Source organism: Cloeon dipterum, chromosome X (assembly GCF_949628265.1).
Source record: "Cloeon dipterum chromosome X, ieCloDipt1.1, whole genome shotgun sequence".
NCBI lineage: Eukaryota > Metazoa > Arthropoda > Insecta > Ephemeroptera > Baetidae > Cloeon > Cloeon dipterum.
Window position 1 is genome coordinate 28,752,984 of NC_088790.1, and position 20,241 is coordinate 28,773,224.

General features: G+C 36.5%; 3 protein-coding genes across 4 annotated transcripts; 1 reads left to right on the forward strand and 2 right to left on the reverse strand.

The window, feature by feature from the left end:
- Window positions 1–981: 981 nt before the first annotated feature.
- LOC135945602 (UNC93-like protein) lies at window positions 982–6,284 on the reverse strand. Its single transcript, XM_065493395.1, has 6 exons — window positions 6,261–6,284; window positions 4,184–4,711; window positions 2,951–3,158; window positions 2,740–2,896; window positions 2,380–2,647; window positions 982–1,214 (listed from the first exon to the last, which is right to left on the reverse strand). The coding sequence occupies exons 2-6, from the start codon at window positions 4,707–4,709 to the stop codon at window positions 994–996; spliced, it is 1,380 nt and encodes a 459-aa protein (XP_065349467.1). The 5' UTR covers window positions 4,710–4,711; window positions 6,261–6,284; the 3' UTR covers window positions 982–993.
- A 164-nt stretch (window positions 6,285–6,448) lies between these two features.
- On the reverse strand, window positions 6,449–9,429 carry Mvd (mevalonate diphosphate decarboxylase). Its single transcript, XM_065494788.1, has 9 exons — window positions 9,192–9,429; window positions 9,035–9,105; window positions 8,913–8,980; window positions 8,806–8,852; window positions 8,466–8,591; window positions 8,203–8,402; window positions 7,624–7,917; window positions 6,990–7,154; window positions 6,449–6,726 (listed from the first exon to the last, which is right to left on the reverse strand). The coding sequence occupies exons 1-9, from the start codon at window positions 9,241–9,243 to the stop codon at window positions 6,610–6,612; spliced, it is 1,140 nt and encodes a 379-aa protein (XP_065350860.1). The 5' UTR covers window positions 9,244–9,429; the 3' UTR covers window positions 6,449–6,609.
- An 80-nt stretch (window positions 9,430–9,509) lies between these two features.
- On the forward strand, window positions 9,510–14,027 carry LOC135946538 (death-associated inhibitor of apoptosis 2-like). Of its 2 annotated transcripts, none has more exons than XM_065494789.1 (3): window positions 9,510–9,746; window positions 11,012–11,282; window positions 12,099–14,027. In XM_065494789.1, exons 2-3 carry the CDS (start codon window positions 11,266–11,268, stop codon window positions 13,009–13,011), a joined length of 930 nt encoding a protein of 309 aa, XP_065350861.1. In that variant the 5' UTR covers window positions 9,510–9,746; window positions 11,012–11,265; the 3' UTR covers window positions 13,012–14,027. The 2 variants fall into 2 exon arrangements, with proteins under 2 accessions (XP_065350861.1, XP_065350862.1); XM_065494790.1 differs by lacking the exon at window positions 9,510–9,746 and adding an exon at window positions 10,203–10,550.
- Window positions 14,028–20,241: the final 6,214 nt, after the last annotated feature.

Here is a 20,241-nt window from a genome sequence, read left to right on the forward strand (position 1 = left end):
ATTAATTCAGATTAAAATACCAAACATTGAGAACATTATGTTTATTCTCAAGTCGAGGGCATTCTGCAAAATGGTATATTAAATAAATTAATTCGAAAATATCATAAAACAAAATAGTACGCAGTTTCAAAAAACCCATTTGTAATTGTTTTGATAATTTCTGTTACATTTTCACCTATTTTTATTTCTTGTTTAATATTTCATATGAAAAGAAAAGCTCAAAAGTATAGACCAATAATTTTTAGCAATTTTTATTTCAGCGTAAATTTTGACCTCAATTCTAAAAATGACAAAAAACTTGCGTTTTAAATTTTAAACATTAAACTATGGTCCTAATAATCCATATTTTATAAAATAAATAAAATTGTGTTAAAAAATATAAATTTTTTACTTTATAACAGATTATGAGAATATTTTTCCACAAAAACCAACCCGATCTAAATTATTCAACTACCCCCATACTATAAATTAGTAAATAAAATTAACTTGCCAAAAGGGCAGCAATATATAAAATATAAATTACCTTTTATGAAATAAAAAAGTCACTTCTCTGAACACTTGAACTTGATGATTTTTAGATTCCAACTGATTAATAATGTCCTACCTCTCTTCATTATATATGGAGGTAATTTAAAATGTATATAGATGATTTTATCTTATCTCCGAAGAGAGACAGATTGCTGCAGACTTGCAGGAAAAGCTGTGGTGTCAATAGAAAATGTTTGTAGGTCACAAACGAAACAACAAAAATATGCCTTAGCAGATTTTCCTATCTGTATATATAAAAGCTATTCTTGAATCATTCAATCGTCGATATCTTGATAACCACTTGAGCGATCAAAGGTAAAAATCCCCAAGATATATTAAATATTTAAGTTAAGAAATTGCTTCAACAAGTGAAATTTTCTTTTAAAATCAATAGAATTAAAATTCATTCCACTTTTTATTTAAATTTTTTAATATACCATTTTCACAAATTATACGCGTGAAAATCTACAATTCAAACTTCTGTTTCCTGTTCTTGGCCTCGATGACCTCGACGATGTAATAGCCGACCATGCCGACCGCGAGCAGACCGAGCAGCACCCACATTTTGGCGTCGGTGCACAGAAGGGTGCTGTACGCGTAGGCCACGGCGAAGCCAAGAGACTCCCACAGCCGGTGGTTGCTGTACGCAGCCTCCTCGTCCTTCGAAAACACGTTTCCGTACAACGCTACAAAACAAAAATGCAGTTAATTTTCATGTAAATTTCTTATCAATTTTTTATATGTCAATCATGATAGACAAACGCGCAATTCTTTTCCTAGAAATGATTTTTTTAAATTCCTGTCTTGCTTTAGTTTTGCAGAGATATCAGAAGATTAATTAATAGCGTGAATTTCGGTCTTAGGGAGGCTTTTAAAGCACGTTTTTCTACGCAAATAATTAATTCATAAGCAGCGAAACCATATTTTCGCATCTATAACGAGTAGAAGTGTGCATTACGTGAGGTAAAAAATGCACACAGAAGGTTAATTTATATTTTAACAATTTTTAAAAAACATTTTTCAATCACTTTGAGGTTAATTTCTATAAAAAAATCCTTTTTTGGCAGTTCTTCTGGCTGGAAAATTGAGCTAAACAATTTTCACAAAAATTAATTTTAGAAAAAGCAATTAATTCATTTTTTGTCTTTTTAATTTTATTTCAACCCGTTTAAAAATGCGAATTTTTTGGACATTTTATTTAAAAAATTTAAAATCTAGAAAACTAAAGAGCAATTACGAGAAGCCCTGACACAGAGGGTTTTTATCCTGCTATTTTCTCTGTTTTAAAAATCAATTTCACCTCTGCAGGAAATATTAAAGCACCCCTAAACCCTTCAGCTGGTCAGGGGAGGTCGAGACGAGTCTTACGGTGTTCACGTTTGGCAATTCTAGTGGTTAGAAACCGATATTTTGACGTTCAGATATTTGAAAAAAACAAGTGAAGATAATATTATTTGAAGTTTTTAAGTGGAACAACACCACTCTGAAATTTTCACACGTGTTAATTAAGCAAAATTACCATATTCCAAAATTCTGAGCTGATTTAAAAACCAAACAAATTTACTCTTAAATGACATTTTTGACCTAGAACTAAAATTTGGCGATATATAGTTCGACCAGGATTGGCAAGAGGAATCCAAAACACACAAAAAATTTTAAATTGCAGCACGGGAAAATCTAAAAATTGTACAAAATTGTCTCGTAAAACCCTAAAAATGATAATTTTCCAATTTTATGACGCAATCCACTGATTTCTGGTGCGATAATGTTCTCAAAAATAGCAATTTCTTCGTTTTTAAGGGATTTCCCCTTTCTTTCTAGAGTAAAATTATATTTAAAAGTTGAACTGACCGTTGACCATGGTCTGCCAGACGGCGTCGGAAATGCCCCAGCAGCCGGCGATGGCGTAGAAGTGGAGCGGCTCGTCCGGCCGCGGCTGCCAAACGAACATGGCGATGATGACGGCGACGTTAATAGCGGCGCCCAACGTGATGATCGGAATGCGGCCCACCACCTTCATGGCGGCGCCGAAGAAGTAGGAGGAGAGGGCGTCGCACACGCCGAAAGTGATCAACACGTAGCCCACGTTTTGCACGCCGTACGCGCAAGTCACATAACTCTGGAAAATTAAAAAATTGTGATTAAGATTTTATGCTTTTTCTTGGAGGATTTTAAAAATTGTAATTTAATTTTTTAACTAATTTCCCAAACCTGGGTGAAATCAGCTCCGAAAAAGCCTTGTTCGAGACCGCAGAAAATAGTGAGAGGAATCAAAAGCAGCTGCCTCTTGTCCTTCCAGCGTTTCATTGTTGCCAGCAAAAGATTGAAGCCAGAGAGACCTTCTCCACTTCCAGCACGTTCTCCAAACCTATTTAAAATCATGACATTTTTTTAAATGATTTTATTTTATTTTATTTTAAACCTGGTGAGCTGATCGACGAAAAATGAGACGATTATCGCGGCCACGATTCCGCAGCCCAGGTAGATGCTCATCAACAGGTAGATTTTGTTATCGGACGGCCTGTCGCTGGCCGTCGCGTTCAGCTTGAACCACGGACAAAATTTGGCGCCGCAGATCGCGAGTTGCGGGCTGTCCGGGCTGATCGGCTCCACGTCGCCCGCAGAGAACACTAAAGATAATAATCAATATTGTTTTTAAATTAAAACAAATTAATTTCATACGAAAATATATTAATTTTAAAGTTGAAGCTCAGAATTTGAGATTCAGGTAGAGAGAATTTGGTGAATATTTAAAAAACACTGATTGTACTGATGGCTTTCATTTAAAAATATGAAAATAAATAGTAGTATTTTTGTTCACCGAGTTTTTCTAAAGAATTACCTACATCCATTTTTAAAATCTGGCTTAAACCATATCATTTGATCGTGAATATTAACTTAAGATCTAAAATAGACCTGATTTACAACTTTAAATAGTGTAAGTGTCAAATGTTTTATGCAAATTATACCAATTGTTTCATAAAATCTTAAGAAAGAAATTATTTAATTCAATGCAATTTCAATTCCATGCAAAAAAGTCCTTTGAGTAATCTAAATTACCCAAGCCATATATGTGTGACGCAATTTAATTTAAATTTAAAAATAATTAAATTCTATTTTTAAAAAAAAATAATAAAGAGGTTTTAAACAGTTCGTTTCCTTAATTTTCTTTTCAATTTGCAATTTCTTAATCATACACGGTAGATTTGAAGACCTCCTGAATATCTGGAATCTTTAAAAAAGCATAATTATATAAAAGAGCGCTATAGTCTTGAGTAAAATCTAAATTAAATAATTAAAAAGCCACACATAACTGAGTAATTAATTATAAATGATGCTTTTTTATTTTTTGATAAAATATAGCCAGATTTTTTTAAATTTTTTAGCTCCAAAGTGGTATCTCTCTCCAACGAATTGAAAAAGTCAAGCAAAAAATTATCAGCACAAATTTTTGTACTATTAAAAACCTAAAATTATAATTTGAGCTAAATCTACATTTCAAATTAAAAAATGTTGGGAACTTTTTTTTAACACGGGAGAGGCACGAGCTATAATTTTGTTATTATTTCACACCCAAAAAATTTAAAACAAATTAAAGAGGTTGTTAAAGAACAAAAAATTTAAACGATTTGAATAAAATTAATTTTAAGCTGACCTGCTGAAGAGATGAGGTTGCCAAAGACCTGCGAACTCTGGAAGAAGAGGAAAAATATTCCAAAAAGCAGTGTTCGCTGCGCCTCTTCAGAAGTTCCCAAAGCGTCAGCCCGGAGAAAGCCGACGTGCGACAAATAGGTGCATTTTGCACTCCACATGGGAGCCGCGACCAAACCGACGAGCACGGCGGCCGGCACCATCGTGTAGAAGCGGGGGTAGAACTGGGCGCCGATGTAGGCCGCGTAGCCCAGCATGCAGACGGGGATGGTCCATTTGACTCCGAGAGTTGTGATCATCCACGTCGGAACGAACAGACTGGACACGATCAGCGCCACGTACACGGCGCTCAAGGACGCGGTGCCCAGCCCGGCGTCGGTGTTGATCGAACTCTGAAGGTTGGCCGTGCTCTGGTAGGCCGTGAAGAGGAACGTGAATGCGAAGCTGATGACCAAAATGTTCTTCAGCATCCGACGCGTCTCCGGGACCGGCGCCTCGATGTCCATTATATCCATATTTTGCGGTTTCATTTCTGCAAATTTAATTAAAATTGTTAATGGAAAACAAATTAATGCTATGCAAATTATTTTGTACTCAGAAAGTTATTAAGTTTTGTCTCAGATATTTTTAATCTAATAAAATGAAAAAATATTGTGAATGATGAATTTTTTTATCATTAAATGCTATGGAGATATTAAGCGTTTTTTTAAAAAAATAAACCTCACAATTAACTGCAGAAGTATTCTGAGCAGGTTCGCAAAACCCTGCATTTTTTTAGATAATTCTACTAATTTCCAAAATTTTAATTTTATTTTACTGATAAAAGTAAATTTATAAAAAAAATCAATTCTTAATTGCCACGGCTAGTTTCCAAAAAGTTAATGGATTTTTTTTTCTCAGTTTTTACAAAACAAATTTCATACTCTTGTCAATTTTGGGAGTAAATTTCAGAAAATACGGAAAATTCCAAAAAAGTAAAAAATTTCCCGGCTGGTTATCCAGCGCTATAAAAAAATAAAATGTATAATTACCATAATTACAACATTTGCGAACCCTAATTAAGATAATGCACTATTATTTACTGATTGTGTGAGCATTATAAATCATAATAAAAAAGGAGTGATGCAATAAATTAGCCAGGATGAGATCATTGAGTTTCCTCACGATACTCTCTTAACTCCAAAGTAAAAAGAAATCGATTTGAAAGGAAATACATTTTTATATAAGACGACGAAAAAGAGGATATTTATTTTTCACTTGCGTAACTTTCAATAATTTTATTTAAAAACAAAATTAAGCCCTCCACATGCCGTGCTCGCGTGTGCTTTTCCTTACAGTGTTAATTTTTCTTTTAATCACATTTTTATCATACACAATTTAAATTAAAGTGCTCTCACTGACAATGAGGATGAGACTGCAAGAAATTGATATCTATGGTGAAGTAACAACCTGATAAAAACAAGTTTAATTTGTTCCAATTAAAATACATTAATACGCTTGAATTAGTCATTTTTTATTATCAAACTGCGTAGTAAACACGTGTCTGGATGGCAATAAAAACGACAGGAAAGAGGGTTGATGACAAATAATGTTATTTTGCATGATAAGGATAAAAATTCTTTGAAATGTTTAACGAAATGGTTTAAGCGTTCATTGTCAGCTCTACCAAAATTCACAAAATGTTCCCAGCACACGCATTTAAAATATTTAAATAACCTGGTTCAGTTTTTAGAAAAAAATATATACAAGCAAGGAGTTTTTTTAAGCCTTAAAAGGAATTTCAAAATAGTATGTAGGCTATAAGGACGTGCGATTAAATTTAACATCTAATTTCCACATCAGTCCTCGTCGAGAATAATTATTAAACTGTCTCTTTATTGTTACATAGAAAAAATGAAGTGAAAGGGAAATTTTGAATCTTAAAATTTCAAATTCAAACCTGCCAAGAAGCTCTGTTTAAAAATCTTCGCGTAACAAAATTCCAAATTTCCCTAATTTTTGGACTATTAATTTGAAATTTTAACAATTTTTAATTAACTTCTCAAAATGCATGCAATATTTAAAATAAACTGAAGACTTACCACTCTGAAGGCTGTCAGTAGAGGCCAAGCTGTTCCCTCAGTGAGAAATGTATTCTGTCTGTAAGTGTTATGTTTTAACTAGGCATAATTCGAAAATTGTTTTGAAATTTCTCACCGCTCACACTTATCACAAAACAGATTATTGGTGACTAATTAACAAGGGAATAATAATAAATAAAAACCTCAGATTTAAGGCGTGTAAATATTTTTGTATATTTTCTCTCCTATACGAGTAACGCTCGTAACTCTTTTCCAGCGAAGGTATAAAATACATAAAAAATGAGTCAAATGCGTAACAATGTGTCAAAATACCATCACCACTGTGTCCTTTGATAAATGTATATAGAAATCACTGCTTGGGCAGGCCGGTGTCGGCGAGCAAGTGGTCGTCCACCTGGCTCGGACCTTCGCCTACTTTGGTGTGAATCACGTACCGCACCTTTCCCACCTGCGGCGGCTCGTTAATCTGAAAGGTAAATAAATAATAAAACATTTCTTAAAAATTGTTATCAAGAAAGAGTACTTTGAGGACATTAATTAGGAATGTAAATGTCAAAAATTAATTTAAAACTAATTTTGCTGGATTTTATTTGATTTAATATTTTTCTGCGTACTTAGGAGCTTTTACTCCTAAGTTTAACCTTTTTATTATATAATTGGGATTTAAATTCTGTGCCTTTTTTAATGAAAAATAACAACGTTGAATAATTATTTTTCAGGGTTACTCACCGGAGGTAGAATGACGCTGGGGATGATGGGAATGCCGCGGAAAAAGTCCTGCTGCTGTTCCGGATTTGGGGGAAAGATTTGTTTGACCAGCGCTGACACAGTCGGGACGTCCTGCTCCAGGAGGTAGAGGCACGCGTTCGGACCGGCGTCAAAGGTGTATGCCACCTGCAAAATTGTGTTCGAAAGTATTTTCAATATATGGGTCACCCTGAGAACGGAGGTGGCGTTTCTCTTGGCAAAGAACATGAAACGACACCGAAGAAATCTCAGTTTGACCTCGAAATGTCAAAATTAATTCTTTTCACTCTAATTTGGATCAAATCCGCTCGAAATCTACACAAAAATTTCCCTTTTTAAATTAATTTCAATTTTCTGGACGAGTAAAAAAACGTTTTTTGAACTTTCCCTTCGGTTTTCTAAAAAAACAGCGATTATAAAATTATAAAAATAAATTAAATTAATTTAATTTAATTTTTAATACCGAAAATGAAGCTACGAGACCTGGCAGTCATCTGTAAATAAATTTTTAAAACTCTATCTCCTAGAGATCCCGAGATAATTAATAAAAATTGCCTTTTTTCAGTTAATTTCTTCAAAAACCTGTTACAATCACATTTTGAACTTTAAATCTTACCTTTTTCTGTCCGCAGGCGGCGTTGTACTGATGGACAAAGCGGATGATGGCGTGCGAGACGTCATTGAGGTAGACAGCCGGCGGGAAAGTATCAAGGCACACGGCGTGGAACTGGTTGCTGTCCTTCATCGTGATCTCCGCAAAAGTCTCAAAGTCGCGCTGCTCGATCGCCTTGGTGATCGCCTCCACACGCTTGGGCACGCAGTTCTTCACCCGGTGCGTCAGCAGTTCGCTCGTCTCCACGCTCCTTTGCATCCCTGAGGTGCTGCTCGTCGACTTCCGCGCATCACTCACCTAAATTTGTAATAATTGAATTATCGAGTAAATTTGACAAGCCAAAATCTGTTAGGTATTTTTTATTTATTAACTGTGTAGAATTGTAGGAGTTTAAGAAGAAAAATGGATTTTACAAAAGGTTTACTGAGTTTTATGAGGATAAACTATTGCTTCTAGGAATTAATTTAATTTTTTAGATTTAAATTACACCAAAATAAATTTAAAAAAAATTTAAACGCAATGTGTTTTCAAATTCCACCTAAAACAAATTTAAAAAATTCCCATTTTAAGAAAATAACTCACCACCAAGATAAGGATGCGCATTTCCGGCCAGTGGTTGGCAGGGACGACCTGCGTCGCGATGGAGTCCTCCCCGGACAGCATCTGGCCCTGGTGCCAGCGGACGAAACCTCCGAAGACGCTCCTGCAGGCGCTGCCGGAGCCTCTCCTCGCCACACTCGACACGTCCCCTTCCACGCCGAACACCTTCGCCAGGGTAAACACTGCACAATGTGAAATTCAGGGTCAGATTAAAAGGGTTATTAAGGGTGTGGCTGGTGGTGTACCGAGACAGGCGTAGCCGGCTGCTGAAGACGCGAGGCCGGCTGCGGTTGGAAAATTGTTCTCCGAGCAAATGTGCACTTTCAGACTGGCGGTGGCGGCGTCGCCGTCTCGTTTCGCCTTTTCTCTCACTGAAAATTTAAATTAATTTTAGAGATATTCAATGAAAAGCTCTTCTGCTCTATTAGGCAAAAAGCAAAATAAATGCAGCTGCAAAAACAAAAATAAATTATATCTCACTTTAACTCATCCACAATATTTCAAGAGAAAAATCTGCGCATAATCTATTTAAAGAAACTATTAAATTAATTAAAATTTAAATAGCCAGTTCTCTATTAAACTTACGATCTTTCAGGCAGTTTTGCAGTCTTGGATTTTCAATAGATTCTTCCCTGAAAAAATCCGAATTGAAACATAAAAACCTAAATTTATTCGCTCTAAAAAACACTCACTTTCCGTTGAGCCAGATCTTGTCTTCAGTGAAACTCTCACTTGCCATCACCGTCGTTTTCGCATGCATCTATACAAAATATTGAATTAATAAACCCTCTCTATTTAATTATCCAAAAATTACGTGGTCAGTGCTGAGAGTGCCGCTGATGGAGTCGTTCAAGGGCAGAATCAGATCCTCGTCCCTCTTTCCCCCTGAAAATAAATTAAACAGACCGTGACCACCGTTTCTTAGAACAATAATTATTATTAGGAGAAATTTTAGTAAAACGCCGGCTTACAGTATTTGATGACGGCGATGTTGACCGGCGCGATGCACGTTACGACTTTCATGGTGTCGCCGGTGAGAGCGAAAGAATTATTCTTTGCTTTCCGGAAGAGAGCAACGGAGAAAACGAGCGACGGAAAATTACAATGACAAAAAGCCGACACACAGGATGGTCCGTGGCTGACCTCTGCGGCGGCTCGGCTGACTTGATCTCACTCGACAAGCTACGTATGATACTAAACAAAACACACATTCAGCTCCAGCAGGCAACAGCAGGTTGCTTGTGGTGGTTACGCCCCCCTAGTCCGGCCCATCCTTTTTTACAGATTCATTCGCCTCTGTATTTCAACTCTTGCGCTCTTTGTTGTTGACGTTTCTCGACTCTTTATAGACATGATATCCAATTTTTCACATATTATTATCGTTAAAATTTTAATGCTGATGGATTAAAAAAGTTCTGTTGCCTGTTGCGTCACCACGTTTTGCGTTCTATTTACTTTTCGCAAAAGAGGTCCGATTCCTTCATGCGGAGGTGCGGGAGGTGCAGAGCCGGCCGGTGTGTGTCAGGGTAAAGTTGAGCCAGATAATATAATAAAATTCTCAAAAATTCTCGCGTCCTCTGTGCAGCACGTTTCAGTCTTAAAAAGTTCTGCGGCCCAAATTTAACCGATCTCTCTCGTTTATTTACTCTCACTCAGTTTTGTGCGCGGAATAATCAGGAAAACTGGAAAACTGCTCGGTATAATTGACGACGAAATTGATTTTTGCTAAATGTTACTACTTAAATTTAAAAAACTATTAAACAATGTCGAAAAAATTCAAAATATTAAATTTTCGATATTTTTGCACTATATTTAGTCTAAAAGTACATGATAAAATCTCCTTTTATATTTTATTTTTGTCTTTTTTAATTTTAAAAGTAAAAAAGAAAAATGCATAATATTGTATTGTTCACATATCTCTGCCAAATCTAAATGTCATGGTACATAATAAGACTTTCAAAGAATTCAAGGTTATAGATAACGTAAACCGTTTTGTTTTATAATTTCTGAAATTTAAAACATTACAAGAGAATAAATTACTTTTCTTCTCTTCTACGCTGATCTGACCAAATTAATAAAGCAGAATATAAATTTATTATTATTGTGCTTTTGATTATCTGGTATATTTTTAAAATTCTGTTTAAAACGCAATTTTTAGATTTTTTTTCACCAGTAAGACTTTTGTAAAGTCTAATGCCAACAGAGATAATATATAAACCCACACGGCCTGTTTTCCTTCTGCGTTATTATTCAAGTATGGCGCCGCAGGAGCCCAGTTATTAGAATTCCAAAATTCCAATGGGTTGATTGTTAATTCGCATCTAAGTAAGGTGAGTCGTTCTTCTACCTTGCAGTTGAAAGTTTTGCCCTGAGTATGTTTCCAAGGGAAAATAATATGCGAGAGTGCATTTTGTTCAGTTTGGCGAGAACTGAGAATTGTAATTATAATTGAATCGAAAATTTCTTATCATAGAATTGAATTCCGTGATTTTTAATTAAATGAAAATACGCGTTTAAGGAATATTTTTAAGGAAACTTCTTTTGTAATGCCAAGGCGCGAATTCATTTTGCCAAGAAAGGTTTAAAAATTAAACAATCTTGACAGAAATCATTTTCAATAATTTGGCAAATTAACCGGCAAAAATTTAATAAATCAATAAATTATTTGTGTTGTGCTAAAGTTTTTTGTAATTAAATATTTTCATCCCTCGTAAATAAAAATCAGTTCAGTATTTTTTCATATCAATCAAATAGTTGATCCAAATTAATGCCTGACTTGTCCCTTTCGCAGATATTCAGCTGGAAACCACTTTTGCGCTTAAAATGAACAACCCCTTTCAGCGGGGCCAATAATTTCAAATTGTCTCCGCACGGAAGTTATAAGTGAATCGCAGCTAGCGGCCGATTTCTTCACACGGCACCAGAACTATTACAATCAGCAGAGATTAAGCTTTGCTAACTCAGAGGTGCCATTGTGTGTGGCCTGTGCTGCGGTTCGAGTGCAAATTCTGGAAAAATCTGCGGATTGCGACAGCGGCGTGCATTATGGGCCGCAGTGAACAGTGAGTTTTTATTAATGTATATTTGTTTTATTAAAATAAACATTTAGTTTCATGTGATGATAATAGCTATTTTTCAAGTCTTGAAAATCGAAAAATTATTTATAGGCGAACTGAATTTAAAAAATTGTCAAAAATTATAAGTACCACACGGCCCGACAAGTTTTGGTTCATTTTTCAAAGAAAAAGGCGGCAACCCTGAGTGCTATAAAGTCGCTTTGACCAACAGGCAGTCTCTAGTCTACATTCTTCATATTAATTTCATATTGTTGCTTGAATGGTATCATCTACGCCAAAATAATCTTTGCCAAAAGCTGTAAAAAAATTGTTTGTGCAGTCAATCGCGCCACCGTTTAATCAATTATCAAGCCCTCTCAAGGAAGAGATAACGAAATTAATAAATTTCAACTCCACATGCAGTTTAGCAATGATTGTAATTGTTAAAAAACGATACAAATTAATAAATAATATATTACAATAATTATTTATGTTTCTTATCACGTTGTGTGTAATTTAATAAAAACTAAAAATAACTAAATACTGCGAATTCTCTGCATTTAGCACTGTTGAATAAATTTTTTAAGGACAAGTACTGCTGTGCATTACGAGAGATTGCTATTTAATTATTTCCTCTCAAAATTTAACCACACTGAGATAAGCGATTTAATTTTTTTCTTGCAAAATACATTTTATATTAACTAACTAACATTATTTTCCCTTCACTTGTGTTCAAAAAGTAATGCATTTAAATATTAAATATAAAACCAGACGTTTTTGCTAAATAAATTCGTTTCAAAATGATTTCTAATTCATTTTCAGGCCTCCAGGCTCAAGCGGAACGCCTGAACGTGCTCCAAAATTCCGCCGAGGGCGCGAGGCGGTGCCTAATTGGAACCTCTTCATTGCTCTGCATCGATTTTTCACCTTCCGTCTTTTATGCCCGGATCAATTCTCATTCGACCCATGCATACTACTTGCAGAACTCGGTCTCTACTACGACAATGAGCAAAAATCATTGCGATGCAATTTTTGCGATTATATTAGCAGTCTGGAGGAGTTTAAGCAAAAACTTCGCGATGGAACAGACCCGAGGGCGACAATTGCAAGAGACATGCAAGAAAATTTCAACTGCAACATTGCCGCGGGCGATTCAAAAAATGTGCCAATGCCGGACGCTGATAAATGTGAAAACTTCAAATTTGAATCACACCGTCTGTACTCGCTGCTGAAATATCGCGACTGGTCTCATGTTGAGCCCCTCGATTTGGCGAGGAGCGGATTTTATTACATTGGAAAGGATGACAAAGTCAGATGTGCTTTTTGTAATTTAGAAGTGAACGGGTGGGAAGAAGGAGACACTGCCGACGGCGAGCACAAACGCTGGAACCCTAATTGCCCTTTTTTGAAAGGGGCCTCACTCTTGAACGTCAAAATAGGAAACGAACCAATCAAATCTTCACATGATGGTATAGGAAAAATGAGCAAGTCAGCGTTACCTTTTCCATCCTTCGCCAGAGTCGAGCATCGTCTTAAAACTTTCGAGAACGCCCCACATCCATGGCACCTCGACAACCCAACTGTCAGTGATCTCGTTAATGCTGGATTCTATCTTAAACGAGATCGCACAGTGTGCTACTGTTGTGAATTTGAGAAATTATTGATCAATTGGCGTTTAGGAGATGTACCCGCTAATGGTGAAAACCATCGCGAAAGATGCGCTCACAAACCATGAAATATGATGTATATAAAATATTTAAATATTTCATACTCGTTAATCTTCATAAGTAAAGGTATTTTGTGTTTTTGTATATTTTTGAATTATAAAATTTTTTCTTTTCGAATTTATACAATAAATTATTGGCTGGAACAAAATTTGATTTTTTTTATAACATTAATGAAAATTTCTTACACGATAAAGATGCTGGTCATTTATAAACTATAATTCCTGAGATTTTCAAGAATTTTTTTCGACTAGTATTTTTAAAATTTAAAATTTTGGCCATTAAATCGGGAAAATGTAGGATTTAAATACAAGGGTATAATTTTCTACGATCGGTTTAGTTTTTACATGTCAAAAGAACTTCATTATTATTCAATATTATTTAACTTCAGGATTTGCAGTCGGGAATTTAACGACCAGTCCACAGCCATGTAAATCCGCAATACGAAAGCGAATAAATGCAAATCGAGCAAGATTGTGCGAGAGCGAGCTGAGCATCTGTGAACAAAAAAGAGCGAGCAAAACTTGAATTTTTTGTTCAGTGCAACTTCCCAAAAAAAAGCGAACGTGTTGCTCACCAAAGCTGAGCAAGCGGAGCAAGAGAATAGTTAAAAATGCAACGTGAGCGCAAGAACAAGCGGCTTTACTCGCACATTTTTGCTCAAGTTTGTATACGATTTATTGCTGCATTTCCAAACTCATTCATCGACAGAGAGCAGTTAGAACTTTCCGACATCTCTCTTAAATACATAGAGGATGGATGGCAGAGTTCGCAGAACATTGCAAAAAACTTTTTTCTGCAATTTTGCTAAGAGAGTAAGCGCAATTCTATCTTTTTCTATTGTTTCAACATGATTTTTTACGTTTTTTTTCTGTTAGATAGCTGCAAATGAAGCAGCTGAGCGAGCACCAGCCGACAATTTGTCCTGAATTGGCTGAACATGCAATGTTTCTTCCAAATAAATAAAAATTAAAAAATATGTGGATTGAATGCTCCTATTAAAAAATTACAAAAAAAAATTACAACGCATGACGGCTTTTATTTAAAGTCACGTTCTTTTTATAGTAAGGAAATATATAGTGAAATACAGGAAAGGGCGGATGTATTTTATAGACAAAAAAGATTGCAGATAGTGTTCGCCAATTTAATTGAAATTCGTACTGACGATCCTCTAATCCACTGTTTTTGTAGGGAAAAAACAGACAAAAAAAGTCAAAAATGTTATTCTTCCTGCGCGTTTCCAAAATTAAACGTTAACATTGGGTTGCACAAATCGCATAAAAGAAGAAAACCCATCTTTTAATCATTATTTTTTGTTATTTGGTAATTAGACACAATTAAATACTTTTTTGACAACAAAATTCATTGATCCCAATTTAACTTTCGATCTTATTTATTTTTAATTAAATGAACTTTGCGATATAGCTACAAAGCAAAAAATGATTATTAAAATTGATCAGTTTTCTAACAATCTGTCAAACCTAATAAATTCATTCAACCAACCATCCTGAAGCAAAAAAAGTTCCACTTGACGTCAATTGAAATTAGTAACATAATTCATGTTATTGCTATATCAAATTTGCCTTATGAAGAGAGTCGTTTTCTCGATCTAAAAGTTTCATTAACTGTCGTTTGCCCGTTTGAGCAGCGAGAACGCATTTTTATCGCAATAAAAAAGCACGTTTCCTTTTCACGGTTTCTATATGCAGCCTTGTGTAGGGAAAAGGGAGAAGTACAGAAAAGTGGCCGGTGTTGAAATGAGGTCGTCGTATAAATTTGAAGAGGAAAAGAGTTAACGTTAACACGGTGGCAAAATAAAATAAAGGAAGTTATTCGTTTAAAGGAATTTTCACTGGAGGAAGAGATCGGAATTGCGAATTTTTTTTTAAAGATGAATCAGGAATTCCAGCGGAGAAGAGTAATGAAAACGCCGGTTCTGTGTGCTGTCCATGTCAGCGGGAACATACACGAGGAGCAGCGCGGAAATTATTCCATTTTGATATTCTGGAAAAAGTTTGCTTTTTTCTTCCACGTTTCAGCTTTTCAGCACAGAAAGGAAGTGATAAAAAATAACAAACCATTAAAAGGAAATATATTGTCGTGACATGACTCAGCCTCATTCGCCCCCTGGCTTTCTTCCGCCCCAACACGCGCCTGCAGATCGGAGGCGCGGCCGCCGGCCGCCACCCAAGAGCCACACCGTCTTATGTATAAATTGGCCTTTCTTTATTTTTCCTTAAACGAGAAGCGAGCACTGTTTAACTTAAAGTAGCGGTTGCGCCCCAAACTGTATCCCTCCAATCCCTGACTGGCACGTGACACCCCAAGTGGTGTCACATCCACCCCTCCGAGCTTTCGAGGCGACTCTCGCCGGCTCGGATCGGAGACGCGGTTTCCTGACCTCTGCCGAGCAGCATCACTCCTGCCTTCCGCCAGTTAGCGGCCCTTTTTGCCTTGCCAGTTACAGTAAGAATTTTCCTTTTTATTTGTCTAATTATCGCCCGCGCTAAATTCAATCTCAGTAACTTAAATTACGGCCAATTTTCGCGATCGCAAGTCTTTCTTTTCTGTTAGAGCCATTTAGAACCAATAAACCAAGCTCAACCAATTTTCTAAAATCTTAAATTCTTGTGTGTTAATTCTCTCTTGTCCTACTGACGAACCAGCAGCATTATTAAAGGAGCTATAAAGTGAGAGGCGGCCGCCGCGGCAGCGAGCTCTGCGTTTGGAACGTCAGGAGGCCTCCCAGTTCTGCGAGCTGTAAGTTAGAGGGTCGGAGGGCACTAATAATATATTCTCTGGTTTCTCTGTGTTGCAGTCATTCGCAACATATATCAAAAGCGGAACAGATTAATTTACAGTTCCCAATGACGATCCTCTCATCATGTTTTTTTTTTTTGTAGGAAAAAACAGACAAAAATAAAAAATTCGGGTTTTCTGCGCGTCTCCAAAATTAAATGTTAGCATTGGGTTGCACAATACACTTAAAAGAACAACCAATTTTTTAATTTTTAATATTTGTTAGACATATTAATTAAATACCTTTTTGAAAACAAAATTCTATGATCATTCAACTTTCCCAACTTTCGATCCTAACTGTTTTTATAGAAAATAACATCTATATAGTTACAAAGCAAAAAATGACCTTAACAAATTGATCAGTTTCTAATTAAACAATCAGTCAAACCTAATAAATTCATTCAACCAACCTTGGCAAAAAAGGTTCCAGTTGACGTCAATTGAAATAAATAACGAACAATTTATGTTCCTTTATTAAACTTGCCATACGAAGCGAGTTTAAAAAAGCTTTTATTTTAACTATTGCTTGCCCGTTTGGGCAGGGAGAAGCAATTTTTATCGCAATATCGTGCTTCTTTTTCACAGGGAAAAAAAGGGGAGATAGTAGAAAAGTGGCCGGTGCTGGAATGAGGTCGTCGTATATATTTGAAGAGAAAAATAGTTTACCGGTGATCGAAATAAAAATGAAATTAAAATCAAATCAGTTATTGGTATGAAGGCGTTTTCACTGGAGGAAGATAAGGCATTGCAATTTAAAAAAAAAAAGAGATAGACCAGGAATTCCAGCGGGAAATAGTAGTGGAAACGCCGGTTCATCTGCACATATACTTATTCGGAGTCATTTATGATGTAAATAAGGTTTAATATTTTAATTTGAGCCACACGTGCAGCAGCGCGGAAATAGTTTCATATTTTTAACTATCACTTTTTCTAAAACTCATTTTGATATTCAGGAAAGTTTGCTTTTTTTCTTCTAAGTTTCAGCTTTTCAGCACAGAAAAGAAATGATAAAAAAATAACAAACCAGTAAAAGGAAATATATCAAAAGCGGAAGAGAAGAAAAATATTAAAAAATAGATAATAGAGAAAGCTTCTTGGCCGTTCGTGGCGTGTAGATTGTAAAAGATATGATAATATTTCCCCCTTGAGACTGCGTTTTGTAGTATAAAAGCAGGTGTATAAAAGCTAGTTTGGTTATATTGTCCGTCAAGATGCTGTCCAGCATGGTTGTCTTCGGCTTCTTATTGCTTTCCTGCCCAATTTTCCTAAGTATGATTTTCGTATTTCGTTTCTTTTCTAAACTGGCCAGCCCGTTGGCTCGCATTGTTAAGGCACTCTCAGGAGTGTCAAAGCCATGGGGGAGGTATTTGAGCAGTTCTGAGATCTAATACTGGCTACCCATGTCCAGAGATGGAAAAAGTGGTAGTTTAGTGACTCGAATTGCTCAAATTGCTCAACGGGCTGGGAGGCGCACCGGCGCCGACTCGCTACTTGCTGCTTTGCACCTTTGCAGCATGCGTGATTTGGCTTCACGGGACGAATGTCTAGCGTTTCAATGCTGTCCTCGGTGCGGAGGCAAGTGGCCCATCAGTGGGCTGGGTCCCTGAAATGTGCGGCCTGGTGCGCCCATTCAATCGGTGTTATTCGCACTCGGAATTCAGCATTCGTGCTAGTGCAGTGCGCGCCCTTCCCGCTCCGAGGACAGGGATAAAAAGAGCAAAAAAAACTGGCTATCAATATTGCAAGGGAAAATTGTGAAATTAATTACGTATAGATGTAAAAACTCGTGAAGTTTTTTAGTCCTATTTTTATTAGTTAATGGCTAGAACTTCATCAAATCTCAGAACACCACTATTCTAAAATTTACCTGTCCTTTCCGATTGCAGTGTTTGTTGAGCAGGGTCAAGCAGTGGTGGTCACGGACGCTAATCCGTCCGAGTTCCCATACGTGGTAAGCACATTTTTTAATCTCAGTTCTTTCGGGGAAAATAGCAAAACTAAAAAAAAGGATAACTGGTTAGCAATCTAAAGCATAAACTGAATTGATACGCGCATGGAAACAATTTAAAGAATAATATGATCAAATTGTTATGTTTGAATTGCAATCACAACAATTTGCAACAGTCAAATTAGATGATCTAGAGTAACAGCTATATCAAAATTCAGAATTTGCCGAATTTCTAAAAAATACACGTGTCAATGATTTTTTTTCGCTTGAATTTCGATTCTAAGTAAATTTCGAAATAAATCCTGTTTTCCAAAAGGAAGACTAAACTCTTCTTTTTCGCTTGCAAACTTTGAAATTTTTCGTTAGTCTTTTTTATTTGCTGAAAATTTTTATTTTATTTACACATAGCAACGTCGACTCATTTTTTGTTTCGCGATCGACAATTCTTTCCATTTTTATTGTATTCAAATTTCCATTTCATTATTAATAATAAAATAATTATCTATATTTGAATTAGAGCTAACGCAAACACGATTCGAGAAATCATTTCTACACAGCCACGTACCTATTTTAAAAATACGTTCCTTTTCTGCTTTGCTCACATAACGATTGCTTTAACCATTAATATATACTTTATCTCTTTCTCTCTTTATTGCTTACTTAATTATTTAATGAATTTTGCAAATTAAATTTTAACGTTTCGTCTGTGTGACCTGGCAAGCTGGCCAAACGAGTATTTTGCTATTCGTACGTGTTGCAAAACCTTAAATTATACTTGTCTTGCTGATTTCCAAAAATGTCATGCTCGTCCCAATTGATAACCAGCCCGTTGGCTCGCATTGTTCAGCGGCACTCACAGGAGTGTCAAAGCAATGAGAGGTATTTGAGCTGTTCGGAGATCTAATACTGGCTACCCAATGTCAGAGATGGCAAAAAGTGGTTAGTTTAGTGACTCGAATTGCTCAAATTGCTCAACGGGCTGGGAGGCGCACCGGCGCCGACTCGCTACTTGCTGGTTTGCACCTTTCCAGCATGCGTGATTTGGCTTCACGGGACGAATGTCTAGCGTTTCAATGCAGTCCTCGGTGCGGAGGCAAGTGGCCCTTGAGTGGGCTGGGTCCCTGTGCGGCCTGGTGCGCCCATATTATCCGTTCGCGGTGTTATTGGCACCGGGGTTTCAGCATTCGTGTTAGTGCAGTGCGCGCCCTTCCCGGTCCTCCGGTCCTCCGACAGGGATAAAAAGAGCAAAAAAAAATTGACTTCTGAAATTTTGACCGCGGCAGCCGGGGTTGTGAAAGTTTAATCCTGGCCAGCATAATTATCACATCGATTGTTGTACATATAAATAAATTGTTTATTTGATCGCCTTTGTTAAAACGCAGGTTAGGTTTCACGCTTTTACGACTGTACCCCCTGCAAGTAGCACCATTCCTGGAATGGTGGTCAGTAGTCGATTCGTGCTTGTCCTTACAGAGGAAATCGCTTTTAGGTATGAGTTCCTTAAATTCAATATATTTTATGATTTGCGGTTGATTGCAGCTTGCAATCATGATTATTCATCAACAGTGTGGAAATAACTTGACACTTTAACTTCACAGAATATCAAATTTCACAATTACTGACCAGTATGGCGTTTTTCGGACCCCTGTCAGCAACGGATCAATCGTCGATGACCTGTATACATATTTCAAAGTATGTAAGAAATTTGTTGGAGCAACGTATCCACTCCGGGAAAGTGACTTTAACAACCTGACCACCGCCATCCCTAACGCTCAGCTAATTTTTTTCAACGCAACATCGGTATTAATTTTTCAGAGTGTCTTGTTTGTTCTTATAAACAATGTAATATTTACAGCCGGTCTTAAAGAAGGTGACTGTCCCTGTGATGAACCAAATCGACTGCGCTAACGCAACGGACTCGGCCCCCGCAACACTTACCGATATTTGCGTGGATAGCAGTGGATTCACCGACTTGTGCCCGGTTTGCGCGATTTAATTTTTTGTTTTGCAATGATCAGAAGACAACGCAATGTTTTACAGATCTTCATTAATCAAAGTCCGGAAAAAATAGAGATGTGGCTTCCAATGCTAGCTATTGGTGGCCAGGTACAAGGCCTTCCTTCTAATACAGGCTGCAACGAACCTTATTGGCCAGCAAACAACATCGCTGTTTTCCGCCAGAATTTGACTAGTGAAATTCCTGTTGTGGATATCGTTTAGTGAAAAGATTTTCCCATCAGAAAATATTATTTGTCAACACAATAAATTTTCTCCACCTGGTTATCTCGGCTTTTTGAAATGACATTTTGATATTCCTGAAATTATCTGAAAGGGTTATTGTACTAGGGTTTTTGGATGCAGAATAACATAAATCAAAATTTCCTATTTCTCCCAGGAATATATTTGAGACAATCTTAATCGCAAAAGAGATATTAATTTTTGAAAGTTTGTTCAAATTAAATTCAAACCTAATAAAGTTCACGATTAAATTAAA